The following is a 26262-nucleotide window of genomic DNA, read 5'->3' on the forward strand; positions in this document are numbered from 1 at the left end:
AGCGTTACGCCGGAGACCGAGATTTTGAGCGTTAATAGCTCCTAAACAACTGAACGAAATGGTATGATAAACACTTCATTCGATAGATAAAATGTCTACGCGTTCTATACTTGTTACTTTCTGATCCAAAAACTTGTTTCAATAGTCTTAAAATTGCTTTCAAAACAGGCTATTGAAATCACCAATCGGTATATAAGCGAGCGCCGCTCGGAAATCCACTTAGTTCTAATTGAACAGCGATTGGAGCATGTTGTCGCTGTTGTGGTGAAGCTCTTCGTTTATCATGAAAGCGCGAATGAACGGTGTCTCTAAGAGCCCGTTTGTGCACCTTAGGCCAGAAGGGAATCCATCAGGAGGAGAGTAATGCCACAAACTGTTCCCCGGGAAGATCTCGAAGCAGCCGCTACAAACACACACACATACACGCACGGAATTCTTTCCGTTTGGATGCCATTCAGCATCGAGAAAGATCCGGAAAATAATCTGCCAGTTCCTCTGGGAATTTAAAAATACATTCATGTGAAAGAGTTTATTTGAATGTTTTCTATCCATGTAACACTGTGACCAAGTATGTTTCAATCAAGTGCTATTAACAAATGGTTATCGAGTTAGCATTAACCACTGGTGGGCTTCCAGTATCGAGGAAAATGTGGAAATATCTAATCGTTACTGAAAATAATCTGCCAATTCCTCTGGGAATTTAAAAATACATTCATGTGAAAGAGTTTATTTGAATGTTTTCTATCCATGTAACACTGTGACCAAATACATTTGGTTTTGTGATTTTTCAATCAATCGCAATTAACAGAATAGCTTCTGAAGATTATTCTTCCCCATCAGTAGAATATTTCCGTATCCAATATTGTATGCGCCCGCAATCGATTATTGCTCAGTCGCCGAAAGTTCCGAGCTCAGAGAGTTCATTCCCCTCTAGTTTGCCTTCCAAATTGCCATCGTAAACCATGCCTTCTCTCGATTCAATCACGCACAAAAAGCATACTTAAGCGATATTCTGGTGGTGAGACGCATTCATTTTTCGTGAGGACATCGACAAGACAACATCGTTGCTGAGGGTGCTGGACGGCGAAGGATCGAGATCTGCCCTGAAACGCAGGCAGTTTGTTTGAACCTGTGAGGGAGCACAGAGAAGCCGATCCTTCAGGAGAAGAGAAGGTGACCATCGAAGCAGCCGCTACACACACATATACACGCACGGAATTCTTACCGTTTGGATGCCATTCAGCATCGAGAAAGATCCGGAAAATAATCTGCCAGTTCCTCTGGGAATTTAAAAATACATTCATGTGAAAGAATTTATTTGAATGTTTTCTATCTATGTAACACTGTGACCAAATATGTTTCAATCAAGTGCTATTAACAGATGGTTATCGAGTTAGCATAAACCACTGGTGGGCTTCCAGTATCGAGGAAAATGTGGTAATATCTAATCGTTACTGAAAATAATCTGCCAGTTCCTCTGGGAATTTAAAATTACATTCAAGTGAAAGAGTTTATTTTAATGTTTTCTATCCATGTAACACTGTGACCAAATACATTTGGTTTGGTGATTTTTCAATCAATCGCAATTAACAGAATAGCTTCTGAAGATTATTCTTCCCTATCAGTAGAATATTTCCGTATCCAATATTGGATGCATAAAACCTTGTGCATCCAACGTAACACTCTCGTTTTCGAAGTCCCCCAAATATTCATTCATTCAGAATGAATTCAGATTCAAATTCAAACAAATGATCTCTAAATCAACGATAGTCCTACGTCACCCTTGCGGTTATACCATAGATATAACCCACTTCCTGTTTTTCTTGTTGCTGATGCAGTGACGCTAACTGAAACTAGCACAATGTCGCTAGTAGTAGCACAATGTCGCATAGACAAGAATTTTTACATTTTCCGGATTTTTTGCAAAAAGGGACTGCATAATAATTATGAAGAGGGTTGGCGATACAACCGAGCCTTGGGGAATTCCCCTTTCTTGGATTTTCAATGAAGATTTTGTGTTGTTGACTATGACTCTGAGTTCTATTTTCTAGGAAACTTTTCACATAGAAACCTAGTCTTCCACGGATCACCCAGTCGAAGAGACTCTTCAATACTGGATATCTCCATGCTGATCAAATGCTTTACTTAGATAAAGTGATGCCACATCTGCGTGGTGATCTTTCTCAATAACGTCATGTACAATAGCCTGTAGATCTTCGAGGTGATCTTCTGTGCATTTTCCCGCACGAAAAGCGAACTGTCTTAGATCGAGCAGCTTATTAGACTCTAAAAAGGTTTTTAGGCGTCGATTTACTACCCTTTCTAGAACTTTTCCAACACAACTCAAAAGAGTCGAAAATTGTATAGAAGATGTTGGTTTTGACTACGTCTTTCATTTCTGTACCGGGGTGTTAGTTCAAAGTTTCTAAAACGAGAGAGTGACGCTGGACTGCAAGGTTTTGAATGTTAATACCTCTTTACCGGCTGGATGGAGTGGTATAATAATCACTTCATCCAAGAGATAAAATGTCAACGAATTATATGATTGTCACTTATCGGTTCAAAAGCTTAAAAATTGCTTTGAAAGCAAGCTATTGAAATCATAACAATCTTGCTCATTGATGATGATTGGTGATCGCAATGTGTTCCCGAACACGGTCACAAAATATAGGCACATGAAGAAACCGTGATTTGTTTTGCTCGCTTGCATGAGTGTTTGGGCATTGAGCTTCGTATTACGGAATGGAGGAGTAGGCATGACAATATGGGGTTGCAGGAGAAATGAACACACTTTTAAAATCAAAATTATGAATGAGAATTAATTTTCCCAAAAAAAAATTAGTACTCTATGTAAATGAAAATCACTTTTGCTTGCAAGTAGTGAAAAAATATCATGCAAAAATTGTGTCTCTAGATAATTTTATATTATAATGTTATGTTCTGGTGAGAATATCTGAAAAATCTGAAAATCGTTTAAATTAGGGTCATAACGACGTACGTCTAATAGGTAAATAACACCAAGAAAAAAATTTCATACAAATTTTAGCAATTTAAAACTGCTTTAAGGGCGACTGATAGAGAATAGCTGGTCTCATACAAACTAATGTCGTATCCAGATGACACCATTCCACCGTCAACGCGAAAAGCAGACATACGCAAGGCGTGAGTACTTTCACTCGCATCGGTTTCTGTTCTGCTTTCGCATGGAACAGTCATGAAAAATTGTTTGCGTATGAATGCGTCCGAGCGAAGTAATATTCGCACCCATTTACGCATTCGGCTTGGTGTTCCCGTGATGTAATCCAATAGCATCAGTTTGGCTTGGTGCTCCCGTGATGTAATCCAATAGCATCAGTTTGGCTTGGTGTTCCCGTGATGTAATCCAATAGCATTTGGATCCAAAAATGGTCCAGTCGGTAATTTTTCCGATCATAGAGAACACACTCATTGCACCACTGATACGCTCAAAATATTTCAAAAATCCAAATATTTGTCGAGTTGTTATCCAATCAATTTTAGATCGGAACCAATGACGGAGAGGTCGAGAGAGAACGCGGTTTTGGTCATAGAATACGTCAACGGCGATCGCTTCATAAGTTTTCCAACCAGTGCTTTAAACAATCTTTGGTTTTTAAATTACAACATACGAATCAACAAATTAGAAGAATAAAAAAAATGATTGTTCTATTGTACATACCTTTCAATTCATCGACAACAGACATGCTTTCATTGCTAGACAACGTATTTCCAGTATCAGAATTCTTTTGTTTTGAGCCTGTTTGTTGTGAAGGAACGTCATTTCGAATGGCTGAATTTTGTGCGATATCGTATATTTCTGGATGCAATCACCTGAAAATATACATGAGGGTAAAAAAGTATTTAATGAAAGTCATAGCCGGAAAATTACTTCATTTAATTAAAAAAAGTTAAGATAATTTAATCACAGTTGTTATCAATAACCTATTACAATGCAAATTGATTGGACAAAACACTTCAGTTTGTTTGTACTCATACATTTAGTTTACACACCGTCGGTTTCGTACAGAATCATACACGTTTTGTTTTACTTCTACAACTTTTTCGGACACGTTGCAGAGTTATGCTCACACAAACTGCGTCGTCAATCTAAGGACACACGGGAACTTCCGATCGGACACAATTTTTTCTTCACGCGAATTCTCGGGAAACAAAAACACACTTTTAGGTATAGTCTTTTTCTCTACACAAGCCAAAGGATAACTTCAAAAACACACAGCCCTCGGTTGAGTGCAATTTACGGCTGGAATTTTGCAATCGGCTGACTGCACACAAAAATTTTGAAGGTAGCAACGGAAGCGGATCGGTTGAGCCAACACGATGTAATCACCTAAAGCCGGGTTCAGACGGTGCGAGTAAGCATACGAGTCGGTCTAGTCAGTTACTGCAGTACAGCTACTCACACCGTGTGAACACATCATGCCAGTTAGTGTCATGTGTGATTCGGCGTGCGAGCTACTTCAAATTTTTTTGAATTTACTCGCACTCGCATCCCTCAAAACGTCAAAAACAGAATTTAGCGCTCGAATCAGGGATGCCAAATCTTTACATTGTCTTTACATGTCTCTATTTTTAAGATATTTGAAAATATGCGAAGATTATTATAGACTTGAAAATTATTGAAAAAACAAATAAAACCCTCATAGTTTCTAAGCGGAATCGTTGTTATTAAACGGTTTTATTTAGCTTGCCCTGTAATCTGTTTGTATGTTTGTAACATGTCCCACATTAGTAGAAATTTGACCCCCTTCTTGTTGACCGATTGATCTGAAATTTGGAACACACCTTTATCTCTGTAGTCATTACAAAACTGCGTATTTCATTATCTTGTAAATCCAAGATAGAGGCCGCTACAAAATGGCGGATCCCTTTCTTCCTCAAAACCTCATCAATGTGGGTTTTCCAAAACCCCATCAATATGGGTATCAAATGAAAGGGCTTGACTAGCAGAATACAGTTATTTAAGAAAAATGCAAATCCAAGATGGCTGCCACTACTAAATGGCGGACTACATAGTTTCCCAAAACTTCATTAATATGGGTGTTGGGGGGAAGCAAACTACGCCACTGATGACTTGATCTGAACCTGCGCATCCGGACGGTGCCACTCCATGACGCACCCAGACAATCATTGACAGCTAGCTGTCATCACTGTCATTCTGAAAACTTCTCTCGTACCACACATTCTTTGCTAATCACAAAAAAGGAGTAGAGATAGAACCCAAAATAAAGTTGAATTCCCAAATTGTTAAATAATTGAATCATCCTGTCGTGCTTTGAATTTAAAACGAGGAGATCAAATGTAGGTAAAACCTAATAATGTAAAGTTCTTGTTTAATTATTGTTTCTCTTAATAAATACAGCTTTGAGCTCGCTATACATTGATAAAAACGCGTGCTGAATAGAACCTCCGAAACCCCCGTAACAATGGGTATCAAATGAAAGGGATTGACTAGCAGAACACGGTTATTTGTGAAAAATGCAAATCCATCAAAATTCTACCAAATGGCGGACTACATATTATGTCAAAACACCATTAATATGGGTATCAAATGAAAGGGCTTGAATAGTAGATCACAGTAGATCATGAAAAATTAAAATCCAAGATGGCCGCAATCACAAAATAGCAATATACTTTATTAAACGGTTTTATTTAGCTTGAACTGTTCGTATGTATGTATGTATGTCTGTAGGATTGTCCCACAGTAATAGAAATTTGACCAATAGGAACTGACCGGATAGGAACTGCTGTCATTTTAAAACTGCTTATCTTGAAAAATCCAATTTGGCCTCCGCTCAAAATCGCTGATTCCATATCATCTCAAAAAAAAGGTTGATTGAGATATGTGTATCAAACCAACGAACTTGACTTGGAGAACACACTATGTATTTTCTGCAATCTACTCAATATCGGTATCAAATGAAATTTTTTGACTGATAGAATACAGTACAATGCCTTTATTGTAGAGAAATATTCTAATGAAACAGATAATGTACTAAAAACTAGAAAATAAAATGAGTAAACAAAAACTTTTTAAATTATAAAATCCATTCATTTTCATTATCCACAATTAGTGATTTCATCATATGTCCCACTATTTTATTTTAGTCTTATCAATGCCCTAGACTAATGAAGGAGAGGTGTGATAACTACTAACTGCAACTTGCCTAATTATTTTCTCTAGCTTTTAGTACATTATTATGTTTAATCACAAATAAACCGTTTAACTTAAAAAGTTTTTTTACTCATTTTATTTTGTTTTGCACGCTGGTGGGGCACGTTTTCTTTTTGAGATAGTTTTCTTGGGATTCTAAATATAAAATCATTATCGGGCACAATTTTCATTCGAAATTCACTCACAACTTCCAAAAAAAGTATTGTTCTAAAAAACAGAATACATATTCCATTTAAAAAAGTAGATTTTCATTCATTATTTTAGTTTTTGAGGCGTATTTATTCCTCCTGCAAATCTACTATCATTTTCATTTCACAAATTGGTACACGAAGCTGCTGTCAAGGCGAAATAATTCAAAATTTGAAAAATCTTTTAGACTGCCATTTGTAGCACTACATACTTTCGGAATTATTTTAGCTATGGATGCTTTCGAGATTCTAAAAAAATATCGACAATAATCTGAACGATATTCCAGAAGAAAGGTACAACATTTCTAGTTTCACTTATGTAGGTATAGCATCCCTCATGAGTGTATCTTGCGTTGTATTTGTGGAGCAATTAAATCCAACAGTTTTTTCACTTTTTCAGGTGTTATTCTCAACACTGCTCTGTACTCTCGGGGATCATCATCGTAGAGTTACTTCAATATTGTATTTGTTGCTCCTTTTTTTTGCATCCAATTCCTGGACCGAATCCTTTTTTCTTTCTGCTTTTTCCGGATAGTACCTTCAGTTCAAAGAAATTCAGCACAAAGTATTTTTAAACACGGCCAGTGTGTGTTTAGCGATAAAATTGTGTAATGATAAATTCAACTGAAAATCTAAGACGAAAACTGCCAATAAAGAAGTCGATTTCGGATCAATCATCTGACAAATTCGGATCTGATTGCTGTTTCTGACGATTTGATGGACATTTGAAAAACCGCCTGGCATCTCTGGAAAACCTGTGCCGTAGTATCTAGTTTCTTGCCAGCAGCTCACATTGTGTGAACGGACAAGGCGAGTCAACCATTTGTCAAGCGAGTTCACCGGGTCAGTAGCTGCTCATTGTGAAGCCAGCTACTAGCAACGTATAAATGGGCCTTAAGACAAGACGTGACAACTGGCTTCTTACTCTTCTTTCTGCATTTTCTTCGACCAAGTGCTAGATAACAGGGAAGCGAGATGTGAAGGTTGCCAAATATTATAAAATTTCGGAAGATTATTTTCCCATGAAAAACATGTGTTCTTCGTATCATGTATTTTCTGAGTTGCATAATTTTTTTTGTATTAATCTTCCGACCGAATATCACATATTTTAAACAATAAGTATTTTCCTGTTATTTTGGTATCCAAAAAATAAAATGTGAAGAGATAAAGAAAACTAGAAAACGTAGATTTGATAGTAGGTGTATGATATGTTGACATATATGAATTAAATTCAAAGTTCATTTTATTTATCAAGATATTACGGGCCTTACCGTTTACACTTCAAGATGAAAACGGAATGGACGACACGCCATGAAATTTCGTTTTACGAGTTAGAGAAAATGATGGGTTTTCAGGTAGAATGAACACTCTTCAAATAGAAATTATGAATGAAAATTAACTTCTCCGTATCATATTAGTGTTGATTGTGAATGGAAAACTTTGCTTTCTTCATTTGGTAAAATAATCTCGTACAAAAATTGTATCTGAAGATAATTTTATATTATAATGAGTAGTTTTAGTGAGAATATCGCAAAGTGTATAGAAAACAGGTCAAGTTAGGGTAAGAAAGACGTTCTTCAAGTAAATAAATAACGCCAAGTAAAAATTTTCATTCAGGTTTTAACAATTTAAAAGTGCCTTCGGGCCGAGTAGTAAGACTTGTTAAAAGCTTATTTCGTTTCCAGATATCGATACCGTATCTCTGTCATCGCGGATAAACTTCAATTCGTTTTTACCGTGGAGTGTATACGGAAATAAGGCCTTATAATTTAACTTTGATATCGTTCAAATACTAACAGTACTGAAATATTGATAAAATCATACATTCCCAAATAATAACATAGCGTTTATTCAGGTTTTTTTTCTGTAGGTATGTATGGTTTATTCAAGTTCCAATATGATTTTAAATACTTTTCTGCTGCGTTGGTTGTTATTTGTTATTAGATTATAATTATATTGCTAACTGCTTTACGGTTGGAAAATAATTGAATGCTCTTCTCTGTTAGGTCGCTGCTATTATGCTATGCTAGATGGCAAAATAATCCCGAAAAGATGTAGGGTGGAAATTCCGATGCAATGTTTCCTTCTCTTCGGGAACACCGGACGTAATAGAAACGAAAATATACAAAAAAAAATCCATTATAGAAATTATCGCTAAATTGAAATGTGAATGCAACAATTATTCAATTTTGAATATATTTGGCAACATATTTATCTTTGTTAATTATTTTACTCATTAGCCAATCAGAAGGCGAGTTGCAAGTGGTCCGAGTTTGACAGAAGTGGTGGTCCGGAATCGGCCCCCTATTGTCATGTCTCGTCTCAGGCTTCGTTTATTGCGATAGTTGCACCGTATTCGTTCGATTAATAATTGATTTCTGTATCGGGGATCACTAGTCACCAATATCTACACAGTAGAATATAAATTGAAGCATTGTTTGTTTACAATGACATAAAGCTGCAAGGTCATCACCTGGTCTTATAGAAGGAGGAAGGAGAATAGAAGGAGTTACAGAGTATTGCTGTACGAATTTTCAAACGCGTTTTTCTCAAAACCATGTTTTTCAATTGGTGGTATCAATATATCAGGATCTACTCGACCGATTTGGCTGATATTTTTTATCAGCATTTAAAAATTAATTATCTAAAGCGTTACATGCCGTTTTGACGTAGAACTACGTCTTTCATTAAGGGTGCCAAATCAGAAAACAGGTCACGTTTTTATGAAATAAAGTTAATGTTAATAACTATTTTTGCCGCGAACAGATTTTGGCGATTTACATACTAAACGAATCGGAAATTCCCTAAGATTTGTTTAATATGCTATACATTGGAATCTCCTGGTTTGTAAATGGTTAAAATTCATGAAAACTTTAAGCGTTTTCATTTTTCCTTACATTTGTGCTGTCCATTTGCGTGCTTTCCAGAACAGAGCTGTCAATAACGAGCATTGAAGGGGAAATCGTAGGATTTAAAGTCTCCGCGAACAGAGGAAAAGAAAAAGATTGAAGGGGAACACTTGCCTAGAGTATAAACAGTGGATCTCGCTGAGGCAAACTTTTATCATTCCACTCCGACCGTCGACAGAGACGGACGTGTTTGGAGCTCCATTCATTACCTGATTTTTAAAAAGCTATTTATTTCTCTTTTCAGATTGTCTACCTGCGATTCATCAACTACCTGTCTGCCCTTGAGGACTACAACAATGGGGAAAACCCGGTCAACCGACCCAGGCATACCACATGGCACCAACAAACGACATCGATCGGACACCGGCAAGGAGCCAATATTAGAAAGAAACCGCTATGCTTTATTGGATGGCCATACCGAGGAGGAACCAACTACCGAGAAAGTAAATGTAGAGAAAAAGGTGAAAGTACCACCTTATTTTACAACATCGAGAGATATAGGAACTTTGAGGTCTGAACTGCTGGCGCTGAAATTGCAGCCAGTTTTTAAAATATGCAGCATCGGGATTAAAATCACTAGTCCCAACCTGGAGCAATATAAAATAATTGGATCATACCTGAAATCAAAAAATCATGAGTTTTACACTCACGATACGCCGTCTGAAAAACCATTTAAGGTGGTGTTGCGAGGTCTTCCTGCTTATGCCTAGTCATCCGATATACAGCTAACGGCTGAATATTGTATGATTGTTCCAGATCTTTTTTAATATCCTCCAACTCAATAGTTGGAGGATATTAAAAAAGATCTGGAACAATCATACAATATTCAGCCGTTAGCTGTATATCGGATGACTAGGCATAAAACGCCAGACAATGGGTATTCCAATGTTTTGTACCTGATCCACTTCAAGAAAGGATCAGCCAACATAACTCGCATAAGAGAAATCAGTGAGATCTTCAACATCTCGGTACAATGGGACCGATACAAACCTCAACATCGGGATGTAACGCAATGTTCAAATTGCCTTGGTTTCGGACACGGAACAAGAAACTGTCACATGAAAACTCGTTGTGGCAAGTGTGCTGCTGACCACCTAACAAGCACTTGCAGCCTTCCAGAAAAAGAACCTCGCAAATGCGTTAACTGTGGCGAAAGTCACCAAGCCACCAGCAGTAGCTGCACAAAACGTGCGGATTTTAAACGTATCTGGAAGCAAGCTACTGATAAAACACAGAATAGGAAGAAGGTTCCAGAATTTACTGACAAAGAGTTCCCTCCAATGGTTTCTCGCACGATTCCTGTTCTTCCTCCTCTTCCACTTCCTACAGGTCGCCCCCAAACGGCCTCTTCTAGCGAAAAGCCAAAAAAGGAGCAACCGAGCTATAGTAAGGTTGCAGCTATTGGTTTATCACCTACACCAAAACCTTCACCTCATTCCTCTTCTACTGAGGAGCTTTATAGCATGCAAGAACTTGCAACCCTGTTCTTGAACTAGATCGACAGACTAGAAGTTGTCGCAACCAACAGGAACAAGTACAAGTTATGCTACATTTTTATTATAACCATGGATCGGTCATCTCTAAGGCTAATTAATTGGAATGCCTGCTCTCTTAAGAGTAAGCTTATCGAGTTCACTGACTTCCTGGTGACAAACAGCATCGACGTAGCTATCGTTACTGAGACGCATCTTAAACCGAATATTAATATTCGAGTCCCGAATTATCGTCTATTGAGAATGGATCGTGCTGGTTCTGGTGGAGGAGGTGTTGCCTTAGCCATCAGAAATAACATCAGATATCGACTTTTGCCGTGTCTGAAACTCAACATCATCGAAGCTATTGGGGCGGAAATCACAACATCGATTGGGTCTATTATCGTGATTGCGGTCTACTATCCCAAACAGACGTCAATCAGAGATGGCTCAGCGTTGCTTCTTAAAAACGATATCATCAAGCTAACACGAAGGCAGTCGAAATACGTCATCGGCGGGGACATTAATGCTCGACATCAGTCCTGGGGAAACCAAAGGAGGAATCAATATGGAGTGACTCTAAATGATGATCTACAGTGTGGGCGCTACAGGATTCTTAGTCCAGCGACCCCCACTCGCATTTCTCGTTCTGGAGTACATTCCATAATTGATTTCTTCGTTACCAACATGGATCGCCACATCGGTGATCCTATTGCCCTTAACGAGTTGAGTTCGGATCACTTACCAGTGATGGTTGAATTGGGAGTGAATGTCGTAGTCAGGAGGCCACAATGTAGACGGGACCATCATCGTGCGAATTGGGTGGAATTCCAGCAGCTTATTGACAACAACATTGATCTCAATCAGCCTCTTGAATCTCCCGAAGATATCGAAGCAACAGTCAGCTCTATTCAAACTGCAGTTATTCAGGCTCGCCAAAACCACATCCCAGAAACGATTCAGGTGAGTGACTGTTCAAATTGATTCCATTACTAAACATTTGATTAGGCTTCGGAACCTCTATCGAAGGCAGTACCAACGTACTGGTATTCGAGAGAGGAAACGACAGTATAATCAGTTAACCAAGGTTATCCAGGCCAGAATGATTGATCTCCGTAACAAAAAATTCGCAAAAGATATTAGTAAACTTCCGAATAACTCCAAGCCTTTTTGGAGGCTCGCTAAAATTCTCAAGACCAAGTCTAATCCTATTCCTCCTCTTCTTCAACCTGACAATTCAGAACGATCGATAACACCTGCCGAAAAGGCTAATGCAATTGGCAACCATTTCGCTAGTTCACACAATCTTGGCCAGAACATTACAAGTCCATTTGAAGCTTCGGCGAATGATACTGTAAGGGCTATTGACAATATCCATTCTGTACCTCAAGAGAGTGAAATCATCTCGACTGCAGAGGTTATCTCGGTTATACGCTCGTTGAAGAATATGAAGGCCCCCGGCTTCGACAGTATATTTAACATTGAGTTGAAACATCTTAGTAACAACTTATATGAAATTATGACTTCTGTCTTCAACAGATGTCTATCACTTGGCTACTTCTCCTCGAGTTGGAAGTTGGCAAAAGTGATCCCGATACTAAAACCCGGAAGAGATCCTTCTTCTTCAAAGAGCTATCGACCAATTAGCCTTCTCCCAGCATTTTCGAAAGTATTCGAAAAAATTATATTAACGCGCATTCTTGCTTTTGCAGATGAGCACAATATATTTTTGGATGAGCAGTTTGGATTCCGAAAAGGTCACTCTACAATTCACCAGCTTCGTAGAGTATACAATATAATCAGACGAAACAAGTCAGTTTCAAAATCATCTGCCATGGCACTTCTTGATGTTGAAAAAGCATTTGATAATGTTTGGCATAATGGTCTCATTTACAAGCTTCAGAACTTTGGTTTTCCTACATACTTGATAAAAATTATAAAAAATTATCTTTCTGATAGAGCGTTCAATGTTTCTATAAACAATATTTCATCAGAGAAATTCATTGTGAATGCAGGTGTTCCTCAAGGATCCATCTTGGGACCAATTCTTTTCAATATCTACACTTCATGCTTGGTTTTAAAGTCTGTGTTAGGGAACATTTTTCGATGAGAACAAAAGTCCCCCTACTTTCATGTATTTGCAATGCCGATTTCCCCAAAGCTGCTTGGTTTTGATGGCTGTGTTAGGGAAACCGTAAATCGGGCCAATCAGAACGATGCAGTTAGGGCGTTTAGATAACGCCTAATATTTTACAGTTATTCAATTGTTTATCTAATGAAAAACAACATTTTGTTAGTTGCGATAGATGCGTAGAAATATTCCCTATCAAGTGATGCAAACATCTCTCCTATCCAGTAAGAAATGTTCGAGCTATAAGCATTCGAAATCTTTCATTTTTTCCTGCATGTTCTGTGTTTAGGTTTTCATTTTACCCTCCATATATTCCGGTTATACGTAGTCCCACGTCAAAACGGCAAATGGTTTTAAAAGTTATAGTTTCTGCAGCAAATTATTTATTGTGCATTCGTCTACATTCGAATTAAAGGTAAAACCTTGTAAAATTATATAGATTTCAATTTATAATTTTTCTCATTGATTTTTAAAGAGGTAAGCGGCCACAGGAGGTTACTCAGCTGGAGGTGCTGGAACCGGGTTTTGTGCCGCTTAAAGATAATTAACTGCCACATCCGCAGCAACCGGCCTGGGAGGAACCATTCGTGCCCGAGGAATGATATTTGGTCTCACTCCGTAAGCATTGTTGATCTGCTGAACGACAATTCTGCGAGCTTTTTCCAACCGATCGGTGTTATTGTTGCGGAAACAGCCGAGTTGATATAGATAGAGCAACACTCCTACGAAAACTACCGTTAAGCATCTTGCCGGAGACGAGTATAGATATACAGGTCGGACTCGATTATATGTGATTCGATTATATACAATTTTGGACTCGATTATATACAGCTTGGAAAAACAAAAATTTTCTAGCTTATTTCAAGAAGGAAAGGAGAGCCTTTCAGCGTTAAGGTGAAGTTTAAGTGGCTATTACATGTGCAGTGGGGTAAAAATCGGGATTTTTTAAGATATTGCTTGAATTTTCACCAGGAATTGTTTAGAACGATATTGCAGCCAAATAATGAAAGATAGAAGTTGGGCGTCAAAGAACGAATTGTAGAGCGGTTAAAGAACTTCAATTTAATTGTTGCAAAACAATGTAGTTCAATTTAAAATTTTAGGATAAAATTAATAATAACACATTAAAAATTATTAACTTTGAAGTTTTTCACTTCCAAAATGTTATTAACATCCACTAAATGAGTTGTTCCACTACTAATCCTGTACTAATTTTTCTCATCTTGCAAATGAAATCATCAAAATTGTCTTCCTTAGCGTACTTTTTAATGTAGAGCCAGTTTGAAGCAACAGAGTCCGAAACAAAAAAAACTATCTCTTCTCTGTTCTATAACTCTGTCATTGTTGAAATTCGAAAATATGCGTAGGAGTATTTTTTTCATTAAATATAATCGTCTATCACCTCCTAAGACAATCTGGAAAAATTATTTTTTTTCGTGTGAGAAAGGTGTTTTCTGACTTAAAGGGGATGAATCAAAAATCAAATTCCTCTTTTATTTTCAAAAATCGAAAAATACATGTAAAAAAAACAAATAAAAAAAAATTTGACTCGATTATATACAGTGAACAGAAATCAAAAACTGTATATAATCGAGTCCGCGCTGTACCACGGTCATCAGGATTCACACCCGACACAAGGTAAAGAAAATGTCCAACCAGTCACGGTTTTCTTGCTCCTCGACCACAATATTAGGAAACCTTCTAGCCGGGCAGCGCCCGCCTCCGCAACTGTCGCAGGTTGTGCTTTAAGTGTTCCAACAGCGGTAATGGCAGTGGCAGTGCCCGAGGGTACATTTGATGAAGCAGCTGCTGATGGTGAAGTTTCCGCGCCCACTCCAATCGCAGGTGATGATGGCATTGGAGAGCTTGCACTGTTTGGTATCGTGGATTGACTAGATGATCCTTGATTGACAGGTGTTGGCGCTGGTCCGGGATCGCCCCATTCGAAGTTATCGAAGCTGGAATGCTACCGGCTGATGGCATTGGCGAGAGGTATGGGTAGTATGCTAGGTTCGACAAAGTATGTGCGAATATTGGATTTGAAGGGATGTTAGCTGCTGATAGATTTGGCGGAGGGCTCTACATTGGTGAAGCTGTCATTGCAAGTTTGCTGGGGCACTTGGAATCAATGTTGGTGGATTGGTCTGTCCATTAGATATCACATTGATTTGAGTTTGCTGACCTTCATAATGGCGGATCTAATATAATGCTATCTTTTCTTCCCGATGTGCGGAAATGCGAATAGTGCTGTTACATTTAAGAAAGAAACAAATGACAATCTTACATTTTTTTTTAGAATATCCTCCTCAGATGGACTCTCATTTGCAAATTTTGTTTTTGAATTGATCTTTTTGTACACAAATGCGATAGAGCGCACCAAATCTAAACAGTGCCCTTTAGGAATTTAGTAAATATCATTACCTCCAGAGATGCCAGCAGAAGGTCTTCGTCGAAAATATGAAATGTTGATGTGTATAAATACCTGCCAGCTACCTTTGTAATCGTGAGAATAGTAAAGTGATGTTTGAAAAACTGCAGGGAATTGAGTCAAGACATAGAGAAAAGAAATACGATAGCCCTGTAGACTGCAACAGAATAGAGTCTCCGATAAAAATTTAATATCAGTAAAATTGCGAACTTGTCTGCAAATTTGGCATCCTTGCAATGATGATAAACAAATTTCGAAATAATTCGAAGACGAACGGATTGATAAATGTGCTTAATCGAAGTCGAACGGATTACAAAATGCATTATTTTGCCAATTTCAACCCGTTCGGGATCCGGAATAGAGGTGAATTCCTTAATATTTTCCTTCGTTGATCGTATTGTTGTGAACCTATTCACGTTGGAGAGCATATTCGAACATATTCGTTGGCCGAGGCATTTTGATGTAATGTAATACTTTACTATTTTTGAAAGCATAGGCAGCCGTGGCAGTGTTCCGAGCTCTGCAATACAATTTTCTTACCCAATGTTAAAGTTGCTTAAACTTACATTATACACCCATTAAACGTAAAAATAATAATTGTATTGATATCAATAAAATTTTATTCTATTGATTTTCATGACATGAAACGCTATGACTAAGGAATAACATTTTATTGAGTAGTTTTTATAGCTGTTTCGATGATGTTGTCTGGCATCAGTGTCGAAAAAATAACGAATTTCACCAAACAAACAAAACCATGGTCGAAGATTGGAAAATGAAAATTTAACTTTCAGAGCACTTGCTCGAGTTTTGATGGGAAGTGTGCGAAAACGATCATTTTCTTCACACTGTTTCGCAAAATTATAGATTTTCGGGCGAGAGATGAGGGAGGGACATGAAAGAAATGAGCGCCATTGTGGCTAGCTTCCACTTTAACCTTAATATAGAGAAAACATATTGGAAACGGAAAAAGTAATTTTCTTTTATAATTTTTAGTTTGTGTTTAATTCAACCCAATGCGAATTTTAATTGGACAAACAACACCTACACTATACCATATGTAGAGCATATGGGAAATCACTTTTTCTAATATTTCTTCACTTCTACAATTTTTCTCGCCGCTTAACCAAACGACCCGTTCTCGAGCGGAAAAACAGCTTGATTTTTTATTTATGAAAATTGAAATAAATCGTTTCACATATCAAGTAATTTTCACCACAACACAAAATTTACACTTACACTTGTGATCATTTTTTCACAATACACGATCGGCCATTGATATGAAATTACACGAAGCAACATTTCGGTGGGAGCAAAAGCGCCCCCTATGTATTTGCAATGTTTCTTCTTATTTTCCTTTGTTTACGGAGACTTTAAATCTAACGATTCAATCGTCTCCGATTTTCTTTTCTACTATTTTTATTATTCTAGTTTCAAATGTTCTATATTTTCCTGTAAAGTCCTGTTTCATCATTACTCAATATGTCCCTTAGGTTTTTTCCAATATTAATCCTAATTCTAGCATCCTTCGTATGTTGACAATCCAGTAGTAAGTGACTTACAGAGATGGGAGCCTCGTTGCAAGAGCATTGAGGTTTTTCTTTATTTCTTTGAAAAAGATATGTATGAGTGACCTTTGTATGGCCGATTCGAAGACGGGTGAGAAGCCGTCTTTCCTTACTGTTGTTTCTGTCATGCCATGGAAGAGTGGTATTTTTAATTTTTTGAAGAAAAGTTGGTCTGTTGTTTCTCCAGGCTATGTTCCAACTTTGGTGGATCTGCTGTTTTACCCAAAGTTTCGCATCGGAGCGATGAATGGGTACATTAGGGGGTTCTTGAATTCTGCCCCTACCGGCTAATTTGTCGGCGACAATATTTCCAGGAATTCCGGTATCACCGGAAATCCAACAGAAGGTAATATTTTTATCTGAGGCAGCTTCTTCTATTGCAATGATCCATGGGTGAAGGTTTTTACCTTTTCGAAGAGCCCGGAGACAGCTCGCGGGATCATAAAACAGAACAATAGGAAGAGAATCATGTGTGCACTCTTGGGTAGCGATTAGAAGCGAAAATGCTTCTGCGCTAAAAATAGTGCATTGTGGAGGAAGCGAGAAACTACCAGTATATCGGTTTTCAAAAATACCGCAACCGACACCATCAGTGCTTAGTGTACTTGATGTTCAAACTGGAATTTTGTTACTACGAGGTGATTGAAACAGGCCTTCACTTTTGATGGGAGATCTTCTGCACGAACTTCCTTGAGTAAATCAAGGTTAACATTCGGCGGTTTTACATTCCAATTCCTTTCCATGACCGTCAAATGTACACATATATCGGGAAGATTCTAATTCGTGTGTTCTTTGAATTGGTCCTTTGCCCGAGATATTAATGTAACATCATGGTCACGGTCAGGAATTGAAAGGTAACGAATAGCTCTATTTGTTACAATCTTCGTAACGAGTCGATCAAATGGTAGTTGCCCACTCTCTGCCATAACAGCGAGGGTAGGACTTGTAACGAAGGCACCAATGGCTATCTTTATTGCCTTGTTATATACCGGTTCGATCGTTTTTAGTGGTTTTTCACCACCTCGGCTGAAGATGCTTACTCCATAGAGAATTTTTGGTATTAACCAAGCATTTATTATCCGTAAAAGAGATTTCCTATGTCCCAAAACTAGATTGCCAGAAATCGCCTTCAATAGATTCAATCTATTGCGGGCATCTTTTTTGACCATCTGAGCATGTGGTTTAAAAATCAGTCTCTTATCAAAAGTTACTCCAAGTATTTTGAGAGTTTTGACTGAGGGAATTTGGGTTTCGAAAATTTTAGGGTTGGAAACTTTGAAGTGAGCTTTGGGATTACATATATGCAGAAGTTTTGATTTTTCGGGGATATATCGAAACCAGCCCCGTTTTGAACAGAATCAATCGCTTTCTGAAGTCTTTTGACGTAGGACTACGTCTTACATTTCTATACCGGGGTGTAAAATCAAAGTTTCGAAAACGAAAGCGTTACGCCGGAGACCGAGATTTTGAGCGTTAATAGCTCCTAAACAACTGAACGAAATGGTATGATAAACACTTCATTCGATAGATAAAATGTCTACGCGTTCTATACTTGTTACTTTCTGATCCAAAAACTTGTTTCAATAGTCTTAAAATTGCTTTCAAAACAGGCTATTGAAATCACCAATCGGTATATAAGCGAGCGCCGCTCGGAAATCCACTTAGTTCTAATTGAACAGCGATTGGAGCATGTTGTCGCTGTTGTGGTGAAGCTCTTCGTTTATCATGAAAGCGCGAATGAACGGTGTCTCTAAGAGCCTGTTTGTGCACCTTAGGCCAGAAGGGAATCCATCAGGAGGAGAGTGATGCCACAAACTGTTCCCCGGGAAGATCTCGAAGCAGCCGCTACAAACACACACACACATACACGCACGGCATTCTTTCCGTTTGGATGCCATTCAGCATCGAGAAAGATCCGGAAAATAATCTGCCAGTTCCTCTGGGAATTTAAAAATACATTCATGTGAAAGAGTTTATTTGAATGTTTTCTATCCATGTAACACTGTGACCAAATATGTTTCAATCAAGTGCTATTAACAGATGGTTATCGAGTTAGTATTAACCACTGGTGGGCTTCCAGTATCGAGGAAAATGTGGAAATATCTAATCGTTACTGAAAATAATCTGCCAATTCCTCTGGGAATTTAAAAATACATTCATGTGAAAGAGTTTATTTGAATGTTTTCTATCCATGTAACACTGTGACCAAATACATTTGGTTTTGTGATTTTTCAATCAATCGCAATTAACAGAATAGCTTCTGAAGATTATTCTTCCCCATCAGTAGAATATTTCCGTATCCAATATTGTATGCGCCCGCAATCGATTATTGCTCAGTCGCCGAAAGTTCCGAGCTCAGAGAGTTCATTCCCCTCTAGTTTGCCTTCCAAATTACCATCGTAAACCATGCCTTCTCTCGATTCAATCACGCACAAAAAGCATACTTAAGCGATATTCTGGTGGTGAGACGCATTCATTTTTCGTGAGGACATCGACAAGACAACATCGTTGCTGAGGGTGCTGGACGGCGAAGGATCGAGATCTGCCCTGAAACGCAGGCAGTTTGTTTGAACCTGTGAGGGAGCACAGAGAAGCCGATCCTTCAGGAGAAGAGAAGGTGACCATCGAAGCAGCCGCTACACACACATATACACGCACGGAATTCTTACCGTTTGGATGCCATTCAGCATCGAGAAAGATCCGGAAAATAATCTGCCAGTTCCTCTGGGAATTTAAAAATACATTCATGTGAAAGAATTTATTTGAATGTTTTCTATCTATGTAACACTGTGACCAAATATGTTTCAATCAAGTGCTATTAACAGATGGTTATCGAGTTAGCATAAACCACTGGTGGGCTTCCAGTATCGAGGAAAATGTGGTAATATCTAATCGTTACTGAAAATAATCTGCCAGTTCCTCTGGGAATTTAAAATTACATTCAAGTGAAAGAGTTTATTTTAATGTTTTCTATCCATGTAACACTGTGACCAAATACATTTGGTTTTGTGATTTTTCAATCAATCGCAATTAACAGAATAGCTTCTGAAGATTATTCTTCCCTATCAGTAGAATATTTCCGTATCCAATATTGGATGCATAAAACCTTGTGCATCCAACGTAACACTCTCGTTTTCGAAGTCCCCCAAATATTCATTCATTCAGAATGAATTCAGATTCAAATTCAAACAAATGATCTCTAAATCAACGATAGTCCTACGTCACCCTTGCGGTTATACCATAGATATAACCCACTTCCTGTTTTTCTTGTTGCTGATGCAGTGACGCTAACTGAAACTAGCACAATGTCGCTAGTACTAGCACAATGTCGCATAGACAAGAATTTTTACATTTTCCGGATTTTTTGCAAAAAGGGACTGCATAATAATTATGAAGAGAGTTGGCGATACAACCGAGCCTTGGGGAATTCCCCTTTCTTGGATTTTCAATGAAGATTTTGTGTTGTTGACTATGGCTCTGAGTTCTATTTTCTAGGAAACTTTTCACATAGAAACCTAGTCTTCCACGGATCACCCAGTCGAAGAGACTCTTCAATACTGGATATCTCCATGCTGATCAAATGCTTTACTTAGATAAAGTGATGCCACATCTGCGTGGTGATCTTTCTCAATAACGTCATGTACAATAGCCTGTAGATCTTCGAGGTGATCTTCTGTGCATTTTCCCGCACGAAAAGCGAACTGTCTTGGATCGAGCAGCTTATTAGACTCTAAAAAGGTCTTTAGGCGTCGATTTACTATCCTTTCTAGAACTTTTCCAACACAACTCAAAAGAGTCGAAAATTGTATAGAAGATGTTGGTTTTGACTACGTCTTTCATTTCTGTACCGGGGTGTTAGTTCAAAGTTTCTAAAACGAGAGAGTGACGCTGGACTGCAAGGTTTTGAACGTTAATACCTCTTTACCGGCTGGATGGAGTGGTATAATAATCACTTCATCCAAGAGATAAAATGTCAACGAATTATATGATTGTCACTTATCGGTTCAAAAGCTTAAAAATTGCTTTGAAAGCAAGCTATTGAAATCATAACAATCTTGCTCATTGATGATGATTGGTGATCGCAATGTGTTCCCGAACACGGTCACAAAATATAGGCACATGAAGAAACCGTGATTTGTTTTGCTCGCTTGCATGAGTGTTTGGGCATTGAGCTTCGTATTACGGAATGGAGGAGTAGGCATGACGATATGGGGTTGCAGTAGAAATGAACACACTTTTAAAATCAAAATTATGAATGAGAATTAATTTTCCCAAAAAAAAATTAGTACTCTATGTAAATGAAAATCACTTTTGCTTGCAAGTAGTGAAAAAATATCATGCAAAAATTGTGTCTCTAGATAATTTTATATTATAATGTTATGTTCTGGTGAGAATATCTGAAAAATCTGAAAATCGTTTAAATTAGGGTCATAACGACGTACGTCTAATAGGTAAATAACACCAAGAAAAAAATTTCATACAAATTTTAGCAATTTAAAACTGCTTTAAGGGCGACTGATAGAGAATAGCTGGTCTCATACAAACTAATGTCGTATCCAGATGACACCATTCCACCGTCAACGCGAAAAGCAGACATACGCAAGGCGTGAGTACTTTCACTCGCATCGGTTTCTGTTCTGCTTTCGCATGGAACAGTCATGAAAAATTGTTTGCGTATGAATGCGTCCGAGCGAAGTAATATTCGCACCCATTTACGCATTCGGCTTGGTGTTCCCGTGATGTAATCCAATAGCATCAGTTTGGCTTGGTGTTCCCGTGATGTAATCCAATAGCATCAGTTTGGCTTGGTGTTCCCGTGATGTAATCCAATAGCATTTGGATCCAAAAATGGTCCAGTCGGTAATTTTTCCGATCATAGAGAACAAACTCATTGCACCACTGATACGCTCAAAATATTTCAAAAATCCAAATATTTGTCGATTTGTTATCCAATCAATTTTAGATCGGAACCAATGACGGAGAGGTCGAGAGAGAACGCGGTTTTGGTCATAGAATACGTCAACGGCGATCGCTTCATAAGTTTTCCAACCAGTGCTTTAAACAATCTTTGGTTTTTAAATTACAACATACGAATCAACAAATTAGAAGAATAAAAAAATTGATTGTTCTATTGTACATACCTTTCAATTCATCGACAACAGACATGCTTTCATTGCTAGACAACGTATTTCCAGTATCAGAATTCTTTTGTTTTGAGCCTGTTTGTTGTGAAGGAACGTCATTTCGAATGGCTGAATTTTGTGCGATATCGTCTAAAGATTTCTGGATGCAATCACCTGAAAATATACATGAGGGTAAAAAAGTATTTAATGAAAGTCATAGCCGGAAAATTACTTCATTTAATTAAAAAAAGTTAAGATAATTTAATCACAGTTGTTATCAATAACCTATTACAATGCAAATTGATTGGACAAAACACTTCAGTTTGTTTGTACTCATACATTTAGTTTACACACCGTCGGTTTCGTACAGAATCATACACGTTTTGTTTTACTTCTACAACTTTTTCGGACACGTTGCAGAGTTATGCTCACACAAACTGCGTCGTCAATCTAAGGACACACGGGAACTTCCGATCGGACACAATTTTTTCTTCACGCGAATTCTCGGGAAACAAAAACACACTTTTAGGTATAGTCTTTTTCTCTACACAAGCCAAAGGATAACTTCAAAAACACACAGCCCTCGGTTGAGTGCAATTTACGGCTGGAATTTTGCAATCGGCTGACTGCACACAAAAATTTTGAAGGTAGCAACGGAAGCGGGATCGGTTGAGCCAACACGATGTAATCACCTAAGACAAGACGTGACAACTGGCTTCTTACTCTTCTTTCTGCATTTTCTTCGACCAAGTGCTAGATAACAGGGAAGCGAGATGTGAAGGTTGCCAAATGTTATAAAATTTCGGAAGATTATTTTCCCATGAAAAACATGTGTTCTTCGTATCATGTATTTTCTGAGTTGCATAATTTTTTTTGTATTAATCTTCCGACCGAATATCACATATTTTAAACAATAAGTATTTTCCTGTTATTTTGGTATCCAAAAAATAAAATGTGAAGAGATAAAGAAAACTAGAAAACGTAGATTTGATAGTAGGTGTATGATATGTTGACATATATGAATTAAATTCAAAGTTCATTTTATTTATCAAGAGATTACGGGCCTTACCGTTTACACTTCAAGATGAAAACGGAATGGACGACACGCCATGAAATTTCGTTTTACGAGTTAGAGAAAATGATGGGTTTTCAGGTAGAATGAACACTCTTCAAATAGAAATTATGAATGAAAATTAACTTCTCCGTATCATATTAGTGTTGATTGTGAATGGAAAACTTTGCTTTCTTCATTTGGTAAAATAATCTCGTACAAAAATTGTATCTGAAGATAATTTTATATTATAATGAGTAGTTTTAGTGAGAATATCGCAAAGTGTATAGAAAACAGGTCAAGTTAGGGTAAGAAAGACGTTCTTCAAGTAAATAAATAACGCCAAGTAAAAATTTTCATTCAGGTTTTAACAATTTAAAAGTGCCTTCGGGCCGAGTAGTAAGACTTGTTAAAAGCTTATTTCGTTTCCAGATATCGATACCGTATCTCTGTCATCGCGGATAAACTTCAATTCGTTTTTACCGTGGAGTGTATACGGAAATAAGGCCTTATAATTTAACTTTGATATCGTTCAAATACTAACAGTACTGAAATATTGATAAAATCATACATTCCCAAATAATAACATAGCGTTTATTCAGGTTTTTTTTCTGTAGGTATGTATGGTTTATTCAAGTTCCAATATGATTTTAAATACTTTTCTGCTGCGTTGGTTGTTATTTGTTATTAGATTATAATTATATTACTAACTGCTTTACGGTTGGAAAATAATTGAATGCTCTTCTTTGTTAGGTCGCTGATTATGCTATGCTAGATGGCAAAATAATCCCGAAAAGATGTAGGGTGGAAATTCCGATGCAATGTTTCCTTCTCTTCGGGAACACCGGACGTAATAGAAACGAAAATATACAAAAAAAAATCCATTATAGAAATTATCGCTAAATTGAAATGTGAATGCAACAATTATTCAATTTTGAATATATTTGGCAACATATTTATCTTTGTTAATTATTTTACTCATTAGCCAATCAGAAGGCGAGTTGCAAGTGGTCCGAGTTTGACAGAAGTGGTGGTCCGGAATCGGCCCCCTATTGTCATGTCTCGTCTCAGGCTTCGTTTATTGCGATAGTTGCACCGTATTCGTTCGATTAATAATTGATTTCTGTATCGGGGATCACTAGTCACCAATATCTACACAGTAGAATATAAATTGCTTGTTTACAATGACATAAAGCTGCAAGGTCATCACCTGGTCTTATAGAAGGAGGAAGGAGAATAGAAGGAGTTACAGAGTATTGCTGTACGAATTTTCAAACGCGTTTTTCTCAAAACCATGTTTTTCAATTGGTGGTATCAATATATCAGGATCTACTCGACCGATTTGGCTGATATTTTTTATCAGCATTTAAAAATTAATTATCTAAAGCGATACATGCCGTTTTGACGTAGAACTACGTCTTTCATTAAGGGTGCCAAATCAGAAAACAGGTCACGTTTTTATGAAATAAAGTTAATGTTAATAACTATTTTTGCCGCGAACAGATTTTGGCGATTTACATACTAAACGAATCGGAAATTCCCTAAGATTTGTTTAATATGCTATACATTGGAATCTCCTGGTTTGTAAATGGTTAAAATTCATGAAAACTTTAAGCGTTTTCATTTTTCCTTACATTTGTTCTGTCCATTTGCGTGCTTTCCAGAACAGAGCTGGCAATAACGAGCATTGAAGGGGAAATCGTAGGATTTAAAGTCTCCGCGAACAGAGGAAAAGAAGAAGATTGAAGGGGAACACTTGCCTAGAGTATAAACAGTGGATCTCGCTGAGGCAAACTTTTATCATTCCACTCCGACCGTCGACAGAGACGGACGTGTTTGGAGCTCCATTCATTACCTGATTTTTAAAAAGCTATTTATTTCTCTTTTCAGATTGTCTACCTGCGATTCATCAACTACCTGTCTGCCCTTGAGGACTACAACAATGGGGAAAACCCGGTCAACCGACCCAGGCATACCACATGGCACCAACAAACGACATCGATCGGACACCGGCAAGGAGCCAATATTAGAAAGAAACCGCTATGCTTTATTGGATGGCCATACCGAGGAGGAACCAACTACCGAGAAAGTAAATGTAGAGAAAAAGGTGAAAGTACCACCTTATTTTACAACATCGAGAGATATAGGAACTTTGAGGTCCGAACTGCTGGCGCTGAAATTGCAGCCAGTTTTTAAAATATGCAGCATCGGGATTAAAATCACTAGTCCCAACCTGGAGCAATATAAAATAATTGGATCATACCTGAAATCAAAAAATCATGAGTTTTACACTCACGATACGCCGTCTGAAAAACCATTTAAGGTGGTGTTGCGAGGTCTTCCTGCTATTGAGTTGGAGGATATTAAAAAAGATCTGGAACAATCATACAATATTCAGCTGTTAGCTGTATATCGGATGACTAGGCATAAAACGCCAGACAATGGGTATTCCAATGTTTTGTACCTGATCCACTTCAAGAAAGGATCAGCCAACATAACTCGCATAAGAGAAATCAGTGAGATCTTCAACATCTCGGTACAATGGGACCGATACAAACCTCAACATCGGGATGTAACGCAATGTTCAAATTGCCTTGGTTTCGGACACGGAACAAGAAACTGTCACATGAAAACTCGTTGTGGCAAGTGTGCTGCTGACCACCTAACAAGCACTTGCAGCCTTCCAGAAAAAGAACCTCGCAAATGCGTTAACTGTGGCGAAAGTCACCAAGCCACCAGCCGTAGCTGCACAAAACGTGCGGATTTTAAACGTATCTGGAAGCAAGCTACTGATAAAACACAGAATAGGAAGAAGGTTCCAGAATTTACTGACAAAGAGTTCCCTCCAATGGTTTCTCGCACGATTCCTGTTCTTCCTCCTCTTCCACTTCCTACAGGTCGCCCCCAAACGGCCTCTTCTAGCGAAAAGCCAAAAAAGGAGCAACCGAGCTATAGTAAGGTTGCAGCTATTGGTTTATCACCTACACCAAAACCTTCACCTCATTCCTCTTCTACTGAGGAGCTTTATAGCATGCAAGAACTTGCAACCCTGTTCTTGAACTAGATCGACAGACTAGAAGTTGTCGCAACCAACAGGAACAAGTACAAGTTATGCTACATTTTTATTATAACCATGGATCGGTCATCTCTAAGGCTAATTAATTGGAATGCCTGCTCTCTT

General features: G+C 37.9%; 1 protein-coding gene across 1 annotated transcript in view; it reads right to left on the reverse strand.

The window, feature by feature from the left end:
- The window catches only part of LOC129781445 (uncharacterized), a 324032-nt gene that overhangs the window by 156040 nt on the left and 141730 nt on the right, over window positions 1–26262 (reverse strand). The window contains exons 12-13 of the mRNA XM_055789175.1: window positions 22049–22204; window positions 3698–3849 (exon numbers count right to left, since the gene is read on the reverse strand). Coding sequence (XP_055645150.1) covers window positions 3698–3722 — 25 coding nt within the window. The 5' untranslated portion in view covers window positions 3723–3849; window positions 22049–22204. The remainder of the gene's footprint in view (window positions 1–3697; window positions 3850–22048; window positions 22205–26262) is intronic.

This window comes from Toxorhynchites rutilus, unplaced genomic scaffold, assembly GCF_029784135.1.
Source record: "Toxorhynchites rutilus septentrionalis strain SRP unplaced genomic scaffold, ASM2978413v1 HiC_scaffold_10, whole genome shotgun sequence".
NCBI classification, from domain to species: Eukaryota; Metazoa; Arthropoda; class Insecta; order Diptera; family Culicidae; genus Toxorhynchites; species Toxorhynchites rutilus.